The sequence below is a fragment of the Heterodontus francisci genome, chromosome 29 (genome assembly GCF_036365525.1).
Source record: "Heterodontus francisci isolate sHetFra1 chromosome 29, sHetFra1.hap1, whole genome shotgun sequence".
NCBI lineage: Eukaryota > Metazoa > Chordata > Chondrichthyes > Heterodontiformes > Heterodontidae > Heterodontus > Heterodontus francisci.
The window spans coordinates 39,445,354-39,463,802 of NC_090399.1; the positions used below are offsets into that span (position 1 = coordinate 39,445,354).

General features: G+C 47.2%; 1 protein-coding gene across 1 annotated transcript; it reads left to right on the top strand.

Moving 5' to 3' along the window:
• The first annotated feature begins 406 nt into the window (after window positions 1–406).
• LOC137346320 (probable G-protein coupled receptor 139) lies at window positions 407–17,935 on the top strand. The gene is made up of 2 exons (XM_068009811.1): window positions 407–580; window positions 17,057–17,935. Exons 1-2 carry the CDS (start codon window positions 407–409, stop codon window positions 17,933–17,935), a joined length of 1,053 nt encoding a protein of 350 aa, XP_067865912.1.
• Window positions 17,936–18,449: the final 514 nt, after the last annotated feature.

An 18,449-nucleotide genomic window follows, 5' to 3' on the forward strand; every position in this document is an offset into this window, starting at 1 on the left:
GAGTGGGAGTGGGATGTAGAATTAAAATGACAAGTGACCAGAAGCTCAGGGTCACACTTGCAGACTGAATGGAGGAGTTCAGCAAAGCAATCAATCAATCTGTGTTTGCTCCTGTCCCAATGTCCAGGAGATTCCATCGTGAGCAGCGAATACTGTTAATAAATTGAAAGAAGTCCAAGTAAATCACTGTTTCACCTGGAAGGAGTGTTTGGGGACTTGGACAATGGGAAGGGAGGAGGTAAAAGGGCAGGTGTTACATCGATTGTGTTTGCACAGGAAGGTGCCTGGGGAAGAGGAGCTGATGGTGGTGGTGATTGAGGAGTGGATCAGGGTGTCACAATGAGTTGGGGGAAGGGAGGGGAGCAGAATTTATGTTTGCTGTTGGAGTTAGCTGGATGTGGCAGAAATGTTGGAGGATAATGTGTTGAATATGGAGGCTGGTGGAGTGGAAGATGAGGACAAGTGGAACCTTATTGTGCTTTTGGCAGGTGGGGAAGGAGTGCAGACTGATCCAATTGAGAGTAGAGTTAATACAGAGGAAGAATGCAACAACATATCTGAGAATAATTGCTACGGCCAGGTGAGAAAGGGGTCCAGGGCTCCCCTCTCGGCCTTTTTTTAGTTTGGCCGTAACAGGCTTTAACTTTTAAAACAGTGTTTTTTGAGCTTCCCCTCAGTGAGTCCTTGCTCACTGCTCTCTAGTTGTAAGGGAAATGGAATCAATCAGATAGGTTTTCTGAGGTTTAAACAAGAAAGGTGTAAGTTTATTCACCTTATAACTGGAACTCAGTTATAACTACTAAAAATACGCAACACAACCACACGAGCATGCATACGTGATAAACATACACACAAATAGATAGGGAGGAGAAGAAAGAATTTAAAAGGGGAAAATTTGAAGTAGTAGATGGAAATCAATTACTGGTTTTGCGTTGGATGCAAAGGCTTTGATTGAAGTTAAGCCTTGAAGTTCTCGTTGGGGGCCAGTGCACACTTTCAAACTTGTTTCGCTGGTACCAGAAAGCTGCAAGTCTTCTGTCTTGAGGCTTAAATTACTTCCGTAGGTCCATGGAACTTTGCGTGAGAAGGAGACAGACAGAGAGAAAGGTGCTTTCTTCTTGAAAGTCAGTTGCATTCTGCCTCAAAACTTTACTGTGAGCACAATTTAGTCAGTCACCAGGTTGGCAAGCAGGTTAGTCATGTGACTAGTTCCTTGTTTGAAAAAGCCTTGCCTGCGAGCTTTGTGGATTCCTCAAAGTTTACCAGATACTCTCAGTAGGGGGCAGGGGGGGTGGTGGCGTGTGGAATGCTGGCTCTTACACATTCAGTGACTCTCAATGTCTCTTGATAATCAATATTGACAAAACCTATCTGGCTAATTGAATCCGGGAGTAGTCACATTGTCTCTGTGGGCAACTGTCTCTTCGCATGCAAATGTGCAGCAATGTTTTCAGCGACTGTTCTGGTCTTTTTAAATAGGTTATTTCAAAGTCCAGTGAACGCTCAAATAATATTCCATATGACCAAATTAATATATTTCCATTTGGCAGGTGTGTTTTCTGTCACAATAATAAAAATGAATAAACTTGCACAACGGATATTGAAATGAAAAATTGATTTCCGCCTACCTGAGAGTGAGGTGCTGAATTTTGGTTGGAAGAATAAGGTTCCCTAATATTCTTTGAAAAATAAGCATCTGAATGGGGTCAAGAGGAAAAGGGGTTCCGGGGACAGATTCACAAATCATTGGCCATAAAAATACATTGGCCATAAAAATACAAACAAAGCACTGGAGTTCATTTCTAGAAGAATGGAATTGAAAAGTGAAGAGCTGACATTAAACTAATATCGAACCTTGGTTATACAGCACTGAGCATACTGTGTACATTTCTGGTCTCCATATTACAAAAAGGATATTGATGCACTGGAGAAGGTGCAATTATTTTCAGCAGAATAATACCAGAACTGAGAGAAGTGTACTATTTATTTCAGTTTACTAATGTTATTATTTACTGCCCTCGGCCTAATCTCTGTATTATGAAAACATGATATGTCTGTTTCTCAGTTATTGGTGTCTCTCCTCACAGGGACACACCTCACTGAGCTAAGGGCAGAGATTGGTACAGGTTACATGTGTTGAGACTCTGAACCAGAGATAAGAACTGATCTGTCAAACCATAATCAGTTACAGAAGTGGACGATTCAATAAACACAGCCCAATATTCATCCTGTGTAATAGACAGATAATAAAATTCACCACTCATGACCCACAGATTCTCAGGACCATGTTGGGGGAAGGGGATTCATCATCACTAAAATAACTAAAGTATTTACAGTAACTATATTCAGAGTAAGAAATGTCATTATGCAGAGGATTAGAATGCTGTAACAGTGCTGTCCTGCTGTTTAACTGTCAGTAAGTAGTTAACATCTGTTTCTGTTGGAGCAGTTTAATTGGACACAGAGCAATATCAATACATTTCACTTTCTCCACTTATTACCAAACATCAGCAAAAAACCACTTTGCAATCAATTACATTGTTAAAACACAGAGGCAGCTTCATGGAATGGAGAGATCAGATATCTGAAACAATGATTTCAAAATAGAACTGGATTGTACAATTGTACTCAGTACAATTCCACAGTGACAGATACTCCCAGTAATATATGGTCACTGGGATCAGGTGTTCCACACGGTTAGTGACACACACTCAGTTTGATTTTACACTGACTGATGCTCCCACTAATACCTTCACTCAGAGAGATGCCTTCACTGAGGTCTAATTCAGCATTACACGATATTGCACTAAATGCAATAATTTGATAATTCACAGAGCCTGTCAGTTACAAACAGGTTGATTATCAGCTGAGACAATGGAATAAAACTGCAGAGATAATTCAGGATATTTGACATCAGGAAATGATATCACTGATCGGGTGTCTGTATAACAGTGATCACTAGATCAGCATTTAACATTATCAGTCACAGAGTAAAACCAGAGACCAGCTCACACACAGATTTACACAACTTCAATGGTTATAGTCACTTACCAGGAACACCAATAACAGCCAGGATTGGGTAACATATTTTCAAGATGCTGTCAATTGGTAGATGCATTTTCTGTGTGAAGTGATGTGTCTCTTCGTGCTGCTGACAATCTCTTTGTATTAAACTCTGAGGTGACACGTCGCCAGAGCCTGTAATTTATACCCTGTGGGATCTCCCCGGAGATATTGAGGTTGCCACATTGTTCAAACTTTTTTTTCAAAATTGAACAAACAGATTACAACATTGAGTTCAGTCTGTGTTGTGATCGAATATATTTATTTCTGAGATTGAATTGGAAAACTTCAAAGACTGGACAATTCTGATCACATTAATTAACTAATGAAAATTTGAAGCTGTATTCTCCCAGCAATGAGGTTGTTCTTTCAAACACCATCAGTCCCATCTCTAGATCACATGTTGTTTCAGTGATGTCCTTCACTCGACTGTGGTTCAGGTGGTGAAGAGCAGATTGTGGCCATCGTCCATCTTGGCCTTGAGCTGCAGGCTCTCATTGTAAAGCACAGAGAACTGGGACTGCAGGCAGTGAAACTCTGGGGAGTCCTTCACCATCTCACTGGCCAGAGTCTTCAGCTGTTCCTGGGGAGGGGAGAGTGGGGAGGAGACACAGGACAAGGACAGGGTTAACCAGAGAGAGAGATTCACTGCCCCAAACCATGTCTGATCAATCAGAGTAAACACAAGAACAGGAGGAGGCCATTCAGCCCCTTGAGCCTGTGACACAGAAATGGGAGGAGGCCATTCAGCCCCTTGAGCCAGTTGCACAGGAACAGGAGGAGGCCATTCAGACCCTTGAGCCTGTTGCACAGGAACAGGAGGAGGCCATTCAGCCCCTTGAGCCTGTTAGGCAGGAACAGGAGGAGGTCATTCAGTCCCTCATGTCTGTTACACAGGAATACTACAGAAAGCCGAGAGGAGTATAGAAAGTGGAGGAGTGAAATCAAACAGAAAATTAGTAAAGTAAAGAGAGGGCATGAAAGATCAAGGTGAACTAAAAACATTTTATCAATACATTAAGAGTAGGAGGATAACTAAGGAAAGAGTCAGGCCCATTAAAGACCAAAAAGGTAACCGATGTGTGGGGGTGGAAGATGTGAGTATTGTTCTTAATGAATACTTTGTGTCTGTCTTCACAAAAGAAGGGGATGATGCAGATATTGTACTTAAGGAAGAAGAGTATGAAGTATTGGATGTGATCAACATAGGGAGAGAGGAAGTATTAATGAGATTAGCATCCTTGAAAGTTGATAAATCACCAGGGTCGGATGAAATGTACCCCAGGTTGTTAAAAGAAGCAAGAGAGGAAATAGCAGAAAGTCTGACCATCATTTTCCAGTCCTCACTGGATACAGGTGTGGTCCCAGAGGACTGGAGGACTGCAAACATTGTACCTCTTTAAAAAGGGAGCGAGGGATCGACTGAATAATTACAGGCCAGTCAGTCTAATCTCAGCAGTGGGCAAATTATTGGAATCAATTCTGAGAGACAAGATAAATATTCACATAGAAAGGCACAGATTAATCAAGGATAGTCAGCATAGATTTGTTAAGGGAAGATCTTGTCTGACCAACTTGATCAAATTTTTTGAAGAAGTAACAAGGAAGATAAATGAGGGTAGTGCAGTTGATGTGGTCTACAGGGATTTTAGCAAGGCTTTTGACAAGATCCCACATGCCAGACTGGTTAAAAAAATAAAACAAAATCCCATGGAATCCAGGGAAATGCAGCAAGTAGGAGATGGGCAGAAAAGTGGCAAATGAAACTCCACCTGGAGAAGTGGGAAGTGATGCATTTGGGGAGGTCACACAAGGCAAAGGAATGCAAGATTAATGGGAAAACACTGAGATGTGCAGAGGAAGTGAGGGACCATGGAGTGAATGTCCACAGATCTCTGAAGGTAGCAGGACAGGCCAATAAAGTGGTTAAGAAGGCATATGGAATCCATTCCTTTATTAGGCGAGGTATAGAATAGGTTTAGGGAGGTGGTCATACCACAGGTTGGGAGCATGCAGGCAGATAGGGAATGGGTGACCGCCAGACAGTCTAAGAGAACCAGGCAGGTAGTGCAGGAGTCCCCTCATATGATCTCACTCGCTAATCGGTTCTCCATTTTGGATATTGGTGAGGGTGATGGTTCCTCAGAGGACTGCAGTCAGAGCCAAGTTTGTGGCACCACAGGTGGCTCAGCTGCACAGGAGGGGATGAAGAAGAGTGGAAGAGCAGTAGTGATAGGGGATTCGTTAGTTAAGGAACAGACAGGCATTTCTGTGGCAGTAAACGTGATTCCAGGATAGTGTGTTGCCTCCCTGGTGCCGGGGTCAAGGATGTCATGGAATGGCTGCAGGATTTTCTTCTGGGGAGGGTGAAAACCCAGAAGTTGTGGTCCACATTGGTGCCAATGACATAGGTAAGAAGGGGGATGAGTTCCTGAAAGCAGATTTTAGGGAACAAGGAAGGAGATTGAAAAGCAGGACCTCAAAAGCAGTAATCTCCGGATTACTCCCAGTCCCACATGCAAGTGAGCATAGCAATAGGAGAATTCAGTGATTGAACACATGGCTGGAGAAATGGTGTAGGAGGGAGGGCATCAGATTTCTGAGACATTGGGACCAGTTCTGGGGTAGGTGGGACTTGTACAAGATAGTCGAGTTGCATCTTAGCAGGACTGGGACAAATATCCTTGCAGGGAGATTTGCAAGCGCTTTTGGGGAGAGTTTAAACTAAATTGTCATGGGTATGGGAACCTGAGAGGGAGCTCAGATTGGAGGAAAGAAAAACTGGTAACTTGTCAGGGATCTGGGAACCAAGAGTAAGTATTAGAGAAGAATTCCAACGTGCACAGAATACTGGGGGAGATAGATAGCATGAGAGTAAGGAATAGAGTCATAGAGAGATACAGCACTGAAGCAGGCCCTTCGGCCCACCGAGTCTGTGCCGACCATTAACCACCCATTTATACTAATCCTACATTAATCCCATACCACATCCCCACCATTCTCCTACCACCTACCTACATTAGGGGCAACTTACAATGGCCAATTTACCTATCAGCCTGCAAGTCTTTGGCTGTGGGAGGAAACCGGAGCACCCGGCAGAAACCCACACGGTCACAGGGAGAACTTGCAAATTCCACACAAGCAGTACCCAGAACCGAACCCAGGTCACTGGAGCTATGAGGCTGTGGTGCTAACCACTGTGCCATTATTAGGTGGGGTCAGAGTAAGGAAGAAAGTAATAAAATCTGAATCAGAGTTAATGTGCTTGTATGTGAATGCACGGAGTGTGGTTAATAAGACTTGTGAGGTACAGGAGCAGATTTCCATTTGGAAATCAAAGTAATTCATGACAACGCTACTTCATCGGATACGTCATCAGGATGCGCCGCGGTGCGCACATGCGCAGACGGCCTCATGCCCCCTGCGCATGCGCTGCGGTCCGGCTTACCAGGACCGCGTTGCGCATGCGCAGACGCGAGGTTCGCGCATGCACACACAGTCTCCTCATCTCTGCGCATGCGCTGCGGTCCGAGCTGCCAGGACCGTTGTGCGCATGCGCAGATGACGTCATCGCGTTATTTCGTCTTCCTCGGGCAATGCGCCAGGTTGGCCTCTGCGCAAGCGTCAAAGCTTCGGCGCGACTTTTTGAAAGTGGAAGGAGGAGAGGTTTCGTCGGGCATTTTCTCGCATTTTATCTGAATTATTTATTCCTTTTGGAGACTTGCTTCATTTTTATTTGACACAGGAGATTGTTCCAAGGTAAGCTGCTCTGCCTTTGTAAGTTGCTCTGAAAACATTTCTATTGTCTGGGCCACCACATGTTCTCCAGTCCCTGTTGGAAGTTGCTCTGAAAACATTTCCATTGTCTGGGCCACCGCATGTTCTCCAGTCCCTGTTGTAAGTTGCTCTGAAAACATTTCCGTTGTCTGGGCCACCGCATGTTCTCCAGCCCCTGTTGTGAGTTGCTCTGAAAACATTTCCATTGTCTGGGACACCGCATGTTCTCCAGCCCCTGTTGTAAGTTGCTCTGAAAACATTTCCATTGTCTGGGCCACCGCATGTTCTCCAGTCCCTGTTGTGAGTTGCTCTGAAAACATTTCCATTTTCTGGGGCACTGCATGTTCTCCAGTCCCTGTTGTAAGTTGCTCTGAAAACATTTCCATTGTCTGGGCCACCGCATGTTCTCCAGTCCCTGTTGTAAGTTGCTCTGAAAACATTTCCGTTGTCTGGGCCACCGCATGTTCTCCAGCCCCTGTTGTGAGTTGCTCTGAAAACATTTCCATTGTCTGGGACACCGCATGTTCTCCAGCCCCTGTTGTAAGTTGCTCTGAAAACATTTCCATTGTCTGGGCCACCGCATGTTCTCCAGTCCCTGTTGTGAGTTGCTCTGAAAACATTTCCATTGTCTGGGCCACCGCATGTTCTCCAGTCCCTGTTGTAAGTTGCTCTGAAAACATTTCCGTTGTCTGGGCCACCGCATGTTCTCCAGCCCCTGTTGTGAGTTGCTCTGAAAACATTTCCGTTGTCTGGGCCACCGCATGTTCTCCAGCCCCTGTTGTGAGTTGCTCTGAAAACATTTCCATTGTCTGGGACACCGCATGTTCTCCAGCCCCTGTTGTAAGTTGCTCTGAAAACATTTCCATTGTCTGGGCCACCGCATGTTCTCCAGTCCCTGTTGTGAGTTGCTCTGAAAACATTTCCATTGTCTGGGGCACTGCATGTTCTCCAGTCCCTGTTGTGAGTTGCTCTGAAAACATTTCCATTGTCTGGGCCACCGCATGTTCTCCAGTCCCTGTTGTGAGTTGCTCTGAAAACATTTCCATTGTCTGGGGCACTGCATGTTCTCCAGTCCCTGTTGTGAGTTGCTCTGAAAACATTTCCATTGTCTGGGGCACTGCATGTTCTCCAGTCCCTGTTGTGAGTTGCTCTGAAAACATTTCCATTGTCTGGGCCACCGCATGTTCTCCAGCCCCTGTTGTGAGTTGCTCTGAAAACATTTCCATTGGCTGGGCCACCGCATGTAGCAGGATGAAGGCACAGTGACTGTGATTTCTGGCGCCAAACAGTACACACTGCAGATACATGATGGCCAGGCTACCTGCAGCTGCATCTTCTCCATTCAGACTTTGTTGCCCTGCAAACATGCTGTTGTTGTGCAGAGGCATCTGGGTCTGCCTTTGGACAGGCTCGCCCCCAATTGTCGCTGGCGTGCATCTCAGACACCAACGACGACAGGCATGGCTGCTGCCATTGTGATTACAGAGGAACAGCCAAGGCCCCTCAGCCACAATGAAAAATACCGCTTGCTTTCAGATCAATTGTACCAGCTACAACAGGCCGTTCTGCAGAGTGGAACGGCAGCATTCATGAGGAGACTGGACTGGCTGCGGCAACAGACTCTCCGCTGGCAGCAAGGACTGGCTGATGAGATGGAGCTATTTACTATGCCCAACAATTGCCCGGAAGCACCTTCGGATGGAGGTGGCCGCGCGCTGGACATCAGTCACGTGTCACAAACCCTGGATCCTGAGCGTCTCACCCCCTGGCCTAATGATCTGATGGACCATACATATGCCTGCCTGTTCAAATCTCCACTTCCCCTACCTGCGGTACCCTCTCCTTGCTGCTCAGTTACACAGTCACCTGCTCCTATACCCATCAGGGCAGTGCACATGGACACACAGTTACCTGCTCCAAACCCATCAGGGCAGTGCTCATGGGCACACAGTTACCTGCTCCTACACCCATCAGGGCAGTGCTCATGGGCACACAGTTACCTGCTCCTACACCCATCAGGGCAGTGCACATGGACACACAGTTACCTGCTCCTACACCCATCAGGGCAGTGCTCATGGGCACACAGTCACCTGCTCCTACACCCATCAGGGCAGTGCTCATGGACACACAGTTACCTGCTCCTACACCCATCAGGGCAGTGCTCAGTTACACAGTCACCTGCTCCTACACCCATCAGGGCAGTGCACATGGACACACAGTTACCTGCTCCTACACCCATCAGGGCAGTGCACATGGGCACACAGTTACCTGCTCCTACACCCATCAGGGCAGTGCTCATGGACACACAGCCACCTGTCTCCCCATCCGACGTTGAAACAACCATGCAGAGCCTTGTGAGACTCCGCAATTGCCAGTTGCTGCCTGTCAAGCAGAGAGGGCATCCAAAGGGGTCAAGCACTTGGGGAACATTCAGCAAGAAGAGACTGAGCACTAAAAGAAACAAGCATGCCGTGTCCAGTGGTAGCACGAATGTGAATGCTCTTGCTGTGAACACAACTGGTGATAGTAGTAGGCAGGATTAAATGGGAATGGATGGAAAGACGCACGAGTAACATAACCACTGGCAGGGAACTGCTGGGCTAAATGGCCAGCTTTATGTTCATAGCCCAAAAGAAATGTGCTTCTTTTCCAGCACCCTCACATCATTCATGTTTTCCCTGAGAGCAGCATTGAACCATCACGAGATAGGGGCAATTACATCATCCTGACTCCTACAGCTGAGGTGGGTACTAAGTGATTCATTGGCGGTGTTATCAGTACATGCCTTTACCGCAGAACACAAAGCATGCTCAACAGTAATTTCATTGGAGGGAGGGAAGCTCTGACACTGATGTTCTTTCCTTATTTTCTTTCATGTAAAACGTGCCCTTGAGAAAATAATCCTTGACACTTAAGGACGGCATTCCAGCAAAGGAGGCAGTGCAGGAGATGACGCAAGGATGTGCTGATTCCTGCATCTGAGGTGGGTAATAAGTGCTTCATTGGCGACGTTATCAATTGGTGCCTTCACTGCAGAACTTAAAAAGGTGTGCACAACAGTAATTTCAGTGGATGGAGGGAGACAAGCTCTGACTCTGATTTGCTTTATTTCTTTTCATGTAAAACATGCCGTCGAGAAAACAATCCTTGAGACTTAAGGTCAGCATTCAAGCAACGAAGGCAACTAGATCATGCTGCGGAGCTCATCACGATGTGGAAAAGAACATTGCATTTATGGATGAATTGGGAATGCACATTGGGATGCGCTTGGGGAACTTTCACCAAGAATAGACTGAGCTCAGACTCTTGTGACTTTGCCTTCTTCACATGGACAATACAGTAGTGGAATAGAGAGCCAAGCGTTCATTCACCACAAGGCTCTCCAGGAACAATCTCTTTAGCTGTGCATAGCAGAGACTCGGCCTGTCTGTCTAACGGGAATGCTGGACACAACACTCATGTATCCATGCACAGCAGTTCCTTGGATACTTAATGAACTTAATAAAACTTTTCAATAATTAAACCCAGAATTGTTGAGGTTTTGTTTTGCATGCTATTTCCCCGACTTTGCAACTGCACTTCAGATATTCAACTATGGTGGGGGGGTAGAGGGAGGGGTGGGTGAAGAGGGGGAGGGGTGGGGAGTGCAGGGAGGGGTGGGGAGAGGGAGCGTGCAAAATGCAGGGACCAAACAGTTGCAATGCCTGAAGTACTGAGGAGAAGTAGAGAAAGCAACTGGGTAGGGGAGAAAGCAACTGGATTGGGCATCCGCAGCTGGAGGGAACGGCTGAATGGAGAGGGCCGGAAGCGAGAGGCCGTAGAGAGCCACGGGGAGCGAGCGTGCGAAGACCTTGGTGTCACCGGGTCCAGGGACTGGCCAGTAAGTCTTTTGCTGTTGTGCTTATGGCGCATGCACAGAAAAAGGCACTCCTCTTCCGTTCCGCTGCTCCCCCCCCGACTCTCTCCCCTTCCTCCCTCTCCCCCCAGCTCTCCCCCTCCCCACTCTCTCCCCTTCCTCCCTCTCCCCCCAGCTCTCCCCCTCCCCCCTTCCTTACCCCTCCCTCTCCCTCTTTTTCCCCCTCCCCCTTCCTTACCTCTCCCTCTTTCTCCCCCCCTCCCCTCCCTCTTTCTCTCCCCCCCTCCCCTCCCTCTTTCTCTCCCCCCTTCCCTCCCTCTTTCTCTCCCCTCCCCTCCCTCTTTCTCTCCTCCTCCCCTCCCTCTTTCTCTCCCTCTCCCTCTTTCTCCCCCCCTTACCCTTCCCTCTTTCTCCGCCCCACCCCTCCCCGGCACCGTTACCGCTGCTCTCCCCGGTCCCCCACGCTGATCTCCCCGGCCCCGCGCTGATCTCCCCGGCCCCCGCGCTGCTCTCCCCGGCCCCCGCGCTGATCTCCCCGGCCCCCGCGCTGCTCTCCCCGGCCCCCGCGCTGATCTCCCCGGCCCCCGCGCTGATCTCCCCGGCCCGCTCCACTCTCTCACTCCGGCCATTGTATTCTGCCACGTGTTTGTTAGGTTTCATCTCTGTGATTTTTTGAGCAGCGCCATCTTTAGTCCTGGCAGCTGCTACAGTCGCAAGCTGTGACGTTTTCGTGGCACATGCTGTATCTGCGCATGTGCCAAAACAGCGCCACCTACCGATCGCGTTGTCAACAATTGCGGTCTATTAGAAATGTAAAAGGTTATAAACAAGTAAAGTGGGGGTGGGGCAAGAGATAACAAAGGAGAAGGTGTAGATAGGACAAGATCACAGAATAGCTGACCAGAAGGTCATGGAGCAAAGGCAAACAATATGTTAATGGTGTCTTGAAAGACAAAGCATTAGTACAGATAGGGTGTGAATGGACTGAAACAGCCACAAGTACAAACATGAAAAAAAACAGTGGGGAGGAAAACTGAACAAATTAAGATAAAATAAAATAAAATAAAATAAACACAAACAAATATAAAAAAAGAAACAAGAAAAAGTAACTAAAAATAAAAACAAAATGGGGGCCCGTCATGCTCTGAATTTATTGAACTCAATGTTCAGTCCGGCAGGCTGTAGTGTGCCGAATCGGTAAATGAGATGCTGTTCCTTGAGCTTGTGTTGATGTTCACTGGAACACTGCAGTAATCCCAGGACAGAGATGTGAGCATGAGAGCAGGGGGGAGTTTTGAAATGGTAAGCAACCGGAAGCTTCCAATTTGCACCCTTCTCTCACCTTTACATGGTCCATCTCCGACACTTCCCTTCCCTTCCTCGACTTCTCTATCTCCATCTCTGGGGATAGGTTGTCTACTAATATCCATTATAAGCCCACCGACTCCCACTGCTACCTCGACTACACTTCTTCACACCCTACCTCCTTTAAGGACTCCATTCCATTCTCCCAGTTTCTCTGTCTCCGACGCATCTGCTCTGATGATGCTACCTTCCATGACAGCACTTCTGATACGTCTTCCTTTTTTCTCAACCGCGGATTCCCCCCCAGTGTGGTTGACAGGGCCTTCGTCCGTGTCCGGATCATTTCCCGCACCTCTACCTTCACCCCTTCCCCTCCCTCCCAGAACCACGACAGGGTTCCCCTTGTCCTCACATTCCACCCCATCAGCCTCCACATCCAAAGGATCATCCTCCACCGTTTCCGCCACCTCCAGCGTGATGCCACTACCAAACGCATCTTCCCCTCCTTTCCCCTGTCAGCATTCCTAAGGGATCGTTCCCTCCACGACACCCTGGTCCACTCCTCCATTACCCCCACCACCTCGTCACCTTCCCATGGCACCGTCCCCTGCAATCGCAGGAGGTGTAATACCTGCCCATTCACCTCCTCTCTCCTCACTATCCCAGGCCCCAAACACTCCTTTCAGGTGAAGCAGCGATTTCCTTGTACATCTTTCAATATCGTATACTGTATGCACTGCTCACAATGTGGTCTCCTCTATGTTGGGGAGACCAAATGCAGACTGGGTGACCGCTTTGCGGAACATCTCCGCTCAGTCCGCAAGCAGGGCTCTGAGTTTCCAGTTGCTTGCCATTTCAACACTCCCCCTTGCTCTCATGCTCACATCTCTATCCTGGGACTGCTGCAGTGTTCCAGTGAACATCAACGCAAGCTCGAGGAACAGCATCTCATTTACCGATTCGGCACACTACAGCCTGCTGGATTGAACATTGAGTTCAATAATATCAGAGCATGACAGGCCCCCCATTTTACTTTTATTATTAGTTATTTATTTTCTTTTTCCTTTTTTTCCATATTTTTTTGTGTTTATTTTATTTTATTTTATCTTAGTTTGTTCAGTTTGCTTCCCCACTGTTTTTTTTCCATGTTGTACATGCGGCTGTTCGATTTTTAGTCCATTCACACCCTATCTGTCTCATGCTTTGTCTTTCAACACGCCATTAACTTATTGTTTGCCTTTGCTCCATGACCTTGTGGTCAGCTATTCTGTGACCTTGTCCTATCTACACCTCCTCCTTTGTTATCTCTTGCCCCACCCCCGCTTTACTTGTTTATAACCTTTTACATTTCTAATACTTGCCAGTTCTGAAGAAGGGTCACTGACCTAAAAGGTTAACTCTGCTTCTCTCTCCACAGATGCTGCCAGACCTGCTGAGTATTTCCAGCATTTCTTGTTTTTATTTCAGATGTCCAGCATCCGCTGTATTTTGCTTTTATTATAGTACGCTAAGTGTTGTATAACCAAGGTTTGATATTAGTTTAATATCAGCTCCTTGCTTTTTCAATTCCATTCCTCTAGAAATGAACTCCAGTGCTTTGTTTGTATTTTTATGGCCCTGTTAACCTGTGTTGCTACTTTAAATGATTTGTGAATCTGTCCCCTGAAACGCTTTTCCCCTCGACCCCATTCTGATGCTTATTTTCCAAGGAATATAAGGGAACCTTATTCTTCTGATCAAAATTCAGCACCTCACAATTAACTTGACAGAAATTCATTTTCTATTTAAATGTCCATTGTGCAAGTTTATTAATTATTCTTAATCATGTCTTCAGGTTATTTGTTTCATTATTCCTTTGTATTAACTGTACTCTCAACTCTAATTTGTCTGCAAATTTTGACATTGTGCTTCTGCTTCCCGAGTCCATATTATTTATGTAAATGGTGAATGACAAAGTTCCCAGCGCTGATCCTTGTGGAACACCACTTCCCACCTTCCACCAATCTGAGGAAATGCCTTTCACCCCTACTCCCTGTTCTCTGTTTCTGTTGCCAGCTCACTGTCCATTCTGCTGCTTATCCCCGAACTCCACTGGCTCTGAGATTAGTCATGAATCTGCTGTGTGGTCCCTTATCGAAGACCTTCAGAAAATCAATGTATATTACATCATCTGTATTAGTCTTATCCACTCTTTCTGATATTATTCAAAGTATTCAATAAGGTTGGTCAAGTATTACCTTCCTTTTGGAATATATGCTGACTACTCTTCATTATATAATATGTTTTTGGATGCATTTCTGTTACATCCTTGAATAAGGTTTCCATTATCTTTTCTATCACTGACATTATGCTAATCAGTCTCTAGTTTTTTAGACTTGTTCTATGTTCTGATGATTATTAATGAACAGATAATCGTGCCTCTGCTATCTCTACCTTTCTTTTTTAGTCTATGTGGATGCAATCCATCAGAACCAGAGAGTTTGCTATCTTTCTCTGATTACTTCATCAAGTATTTCCTCACTTTCTACCTTAAATGTCCCTCAGTGTTTAATTGAATATTTTCTCCACTATTTGACAGTTTAGTTCCTCCCCTCAGTGATCTCACTCCCTTCTTCAGGCTCTGAAGCCTCATCCACTGGGTCATTCTGGCCCTCCCTGTTCCATAACACGCGAGACTTCCTTCCTTCTGAGCTCGGAGCTGTGCTGCAGAATTCCATTTACATTTCTGTCCATGTCAGTCTGCCCCTCTCTGCTCCAACATCCAGTAAATCCGAACTCTCCTTAAACTCACAGTGGATGGGATCTTGTCCTCACCTTCCACGCCACCAGCCTCCACATTTAACACATCATCCTCCAACATTTCTACCACATCCAGCTAAGTCCAACACCAAACATATATTCTGCTCCCCTCCCTTCCTCCCAACTCATTGTGACACCCTGATCCACTCCTCAATCACCCACAACATCAGCTCCTCTTCCCCAGGCACCTTCCTGTGTAAGCACAGGAGATGTAACACCTGCCCTTTTACCTCCTCCCTTCCCACTGTCCAAGGCCCCAAACACTCCTTCCAGGTGAAACAGTGATTTACTTGGACTTCTTTCAATTTATTAACAGTATTCGCTGCTCACGATGGAATCTCCTGGACATTGGGAGAGGAGCAAACACAGATTGAGTGATTGCTTTGCTGAACTCCTCCGTTCAGTCTGTAAGTGTGACCCTGAGCTTCTGGTCACTTGTCATTTTCATTCTACATCCCACTCCCATTCTGACCACTCTATCCTCGACCTCCTACACTCTTCCACTGAAGTTCAATGAGGAACAGCACCAGGATTTTTTAATTAGGCATTGTACACAACACTGAGATTAAAAACTTCAGATTATAACTGTCGCTCCCACTTTCTGGGACAGCCTGTGCTGGTAATGGAGGATGGTTACACCAGAGTCACTGGGAGTGGAGGGAGTGTGGTCTGGTTCTTGGGGTGGGGATCACCAATTGGATCACAGCTGGCAGGCTGGTTCACACCCCTGGGTTCTACCCACCATTCTCCATCAGTTTTCCTGGCCACTGGAGCCTTCTCCTCTTTGCCAGATTTTCCATGCTCCCCTCTCCCTCTGTTATTCTGCTGTAACCATTTACACCTCCTCTGGACCCATCCTCTGTTTCTTTAATTGTCCCATTCACCTTGCACCATCATCTCTTTTATCATTGAATCACTCCTGCTCTCCACCCCATCACAGACCTTCCCTTTTTTCTTTCCTCCCCCTATAACCCATTTTTCACTGACTACATGATTGATTTAAAACTGTTAATCTCTAATATCTTCCAGTTCTGATGAAAGCCTATCAGCCTGAAACATTAACTCTGTTTCTCTCTCCACAGATGCTGCCTGACCTGCTGAGTGTTTTCAACATTCTCCTATTTTGATCAGATTTACAGCAGTTTCAGTATTTTCTTTTTACTCCAATGTTTATTCCTGGATATTAACAGGGGTGAGTGACATAGGTGGGGAGCAGAGTTTCAGAGTTTTAACTCCACAGACTGCCTCTTTGATCCTTGACAGGTTCCCCGCCCTGAAGTCAGCCTGATTGACAGGCTTGGCTTCCAGTCGGGCAGGGCGGACTCTGGAGCAGGCCTCAGGACCAGGGTGGTCCAAATGCTGACCCTGGTGTTTTGGGGGAGATGCCTGATATTGGTGGGTGTCCAGTCACCATCTCCAGAGGGGGAGTGAGTGGTAACATCTCCAATCACTGGTCTGTCGATTCCCGGGGAGGGAACTCCTATCCTGCAGTGTAGTCCGAGTCTTGGGAGGAGGAGAGGGATGGGAGGGGGAGGGGGAGTGTTTGATCTTCATCCCCGGGGAGGGGTCTCCTATCCCTGTCCAGTTCGGGGTAGCGGGCGGGGCGAGTGCATGATCCAAGACATGATGGGGGACCTGATTTTTCGGGGCGTCCAAACACAGGTGGTCTGATCCTGGGAGAGGGGTTCCGAGCCCATAGGGTGGCGTTCTATCCAACGGTCGGTGGGGTAACTCCAATCCTGGGGACGGTAAGGTCTGATCTATGGGGTGCAGTCTGATTCTGGGCGTTGGTGAGGGTCCCATCATGGGGAAGGTGGGGTGGGGGTCCCAGCATTGTGCGGAATGATCCTGAGTAAGTGATCGGATCCTGGATGGGGGACTGCTCCTATCGTCAATCCTGGGTGTCTTTGTATGTGGTGTGGGGTACAATGGGGAAACCCGGCCGGACAGAGTTAAACCTGTAAAACAGATTAAATCAGAGACTTCCAGCCTCATTCAAATATTTAAATTACCAACCTGCCTCCTGGGAGCGGTTGTCTGTCCATCCCCTTTCCCGACTCTGTTAAACCTGGAAGTGGGGGGGTCAGAGGTCAGTTAGTTGGGGTCAGGGTTGAGATTTTTAAATTTAACCTTTGACTCGTCTCCAACTCCCCTGTTTTTGGTGCTAAAATCTTGCCCTTACTGTCTGGGTCAGACACAGAGAATGTTTGATCAGTAATTTCCAGTCTCTTTTCCCTTCTCTCTCTTACAGTTAATTTACTGGCGATTGTGATCCTGTCCCGGGGAAAGTGCGGCCTCTCCACCTGCACCACTCGCTACCTGGTGGCCATGGCAACGGCGGATCTATTGGTCATTATCACTGAGGTCATATTGAATCAGATCAATTCTCTTTATTTCCCAGTGTGTTTCTTGGACATCACCCCTGTGTGCAGTGTTAACAGTGTCCTGCTCCGTGCAGCCACAGACTGTTCTGTCTGGTTCACTGTCACTTTCACCTTTGATCGATTTGTGGCCATTTGTTGCCAGAAGCTGAAAACAAAATATTGCACCGAGAAAACTGCGGCTGTGGTTCTAGCAACAACCTGCATTCTGCTCTGTTCAAAAAACATCCCCTTCTACTTTATATACGAACCTGGAGAGATAATTGACAATGTACCGTGGTTCTGTGATATAAAGTCAAGCTATTTTAGAGAGCCTGGATGGGTGGGATTTGACATGTTTGATCCGGTTTTAACCCCATTGCTCCCATTCGCTTTAATTCTGTTGTTCAACGCTCTGACAGTCAGACACATTTTAGTGGCCAGTCGAGTCCGTAAGGGACTGAGGGGTCAGAGCAAGGGAGAGAATCGCAGTGACCCAGAGATGGAGAGTCGAAGGAAGTCTGTGATTTTACTCTTCACCATATCCGGCAACTTCATACTTCTGTGGTTGGTCTACGTTTTAAATGACTTCAACATCGGATATCACTTCGATGATGATTCTTCTTATATATTTGAAGAAGTCGCATTTATGCTGCAGAATTTAAGTTGCTGCACAAACACATTTATTTACATGGTGACTCAGTCCAAGTTCAGAGAGCAGGTCAAGATCGCGGTGAAATATCCAGTTACATCAATTATTCAATTAACAAAGTGACTCCTGACAACGCAGCCCAGAGAGCTCCCAACTTTGTACATGTGCAGAACAGACTCTTGCTGTCAGTACGATGCCGTGCATGTGCAGTCTACGTCAGCACCCAGCTTCACAAGACTTATTTGCACATACGTGTGATAACGTCTTTGCTTCGTGCAACGTCTGCTTGACGCTCACTCCCGGCCTCGTCACTTCTCCCCCCTCGGACACTCGCTGCCCGCTTCACCCCTTCCCCAACCCCGTCAGCCGCTCACTCCCGTCCTCACCACTTCTCCCCCCTCGGACACTCGCTGCCCGCTTCACCCCCTCCCCATCCCCGTCAGCCGCTCACTCCCGTCCTCACCACTTCTCCCCCCTCGGACACTCGCTGCCCGCTTCACCCCTTCCCCAACCCCGTCAGCCGCTCACTCCCGGCCTCACCACTTCTCCCCCCTTGGCCACTGCTCTCTGTTCCCTCCCGCTTCTGGTCTACGCTCACTCCCGTGATCTCCGCATCTCTTCCCTGCATGGGAGTCAG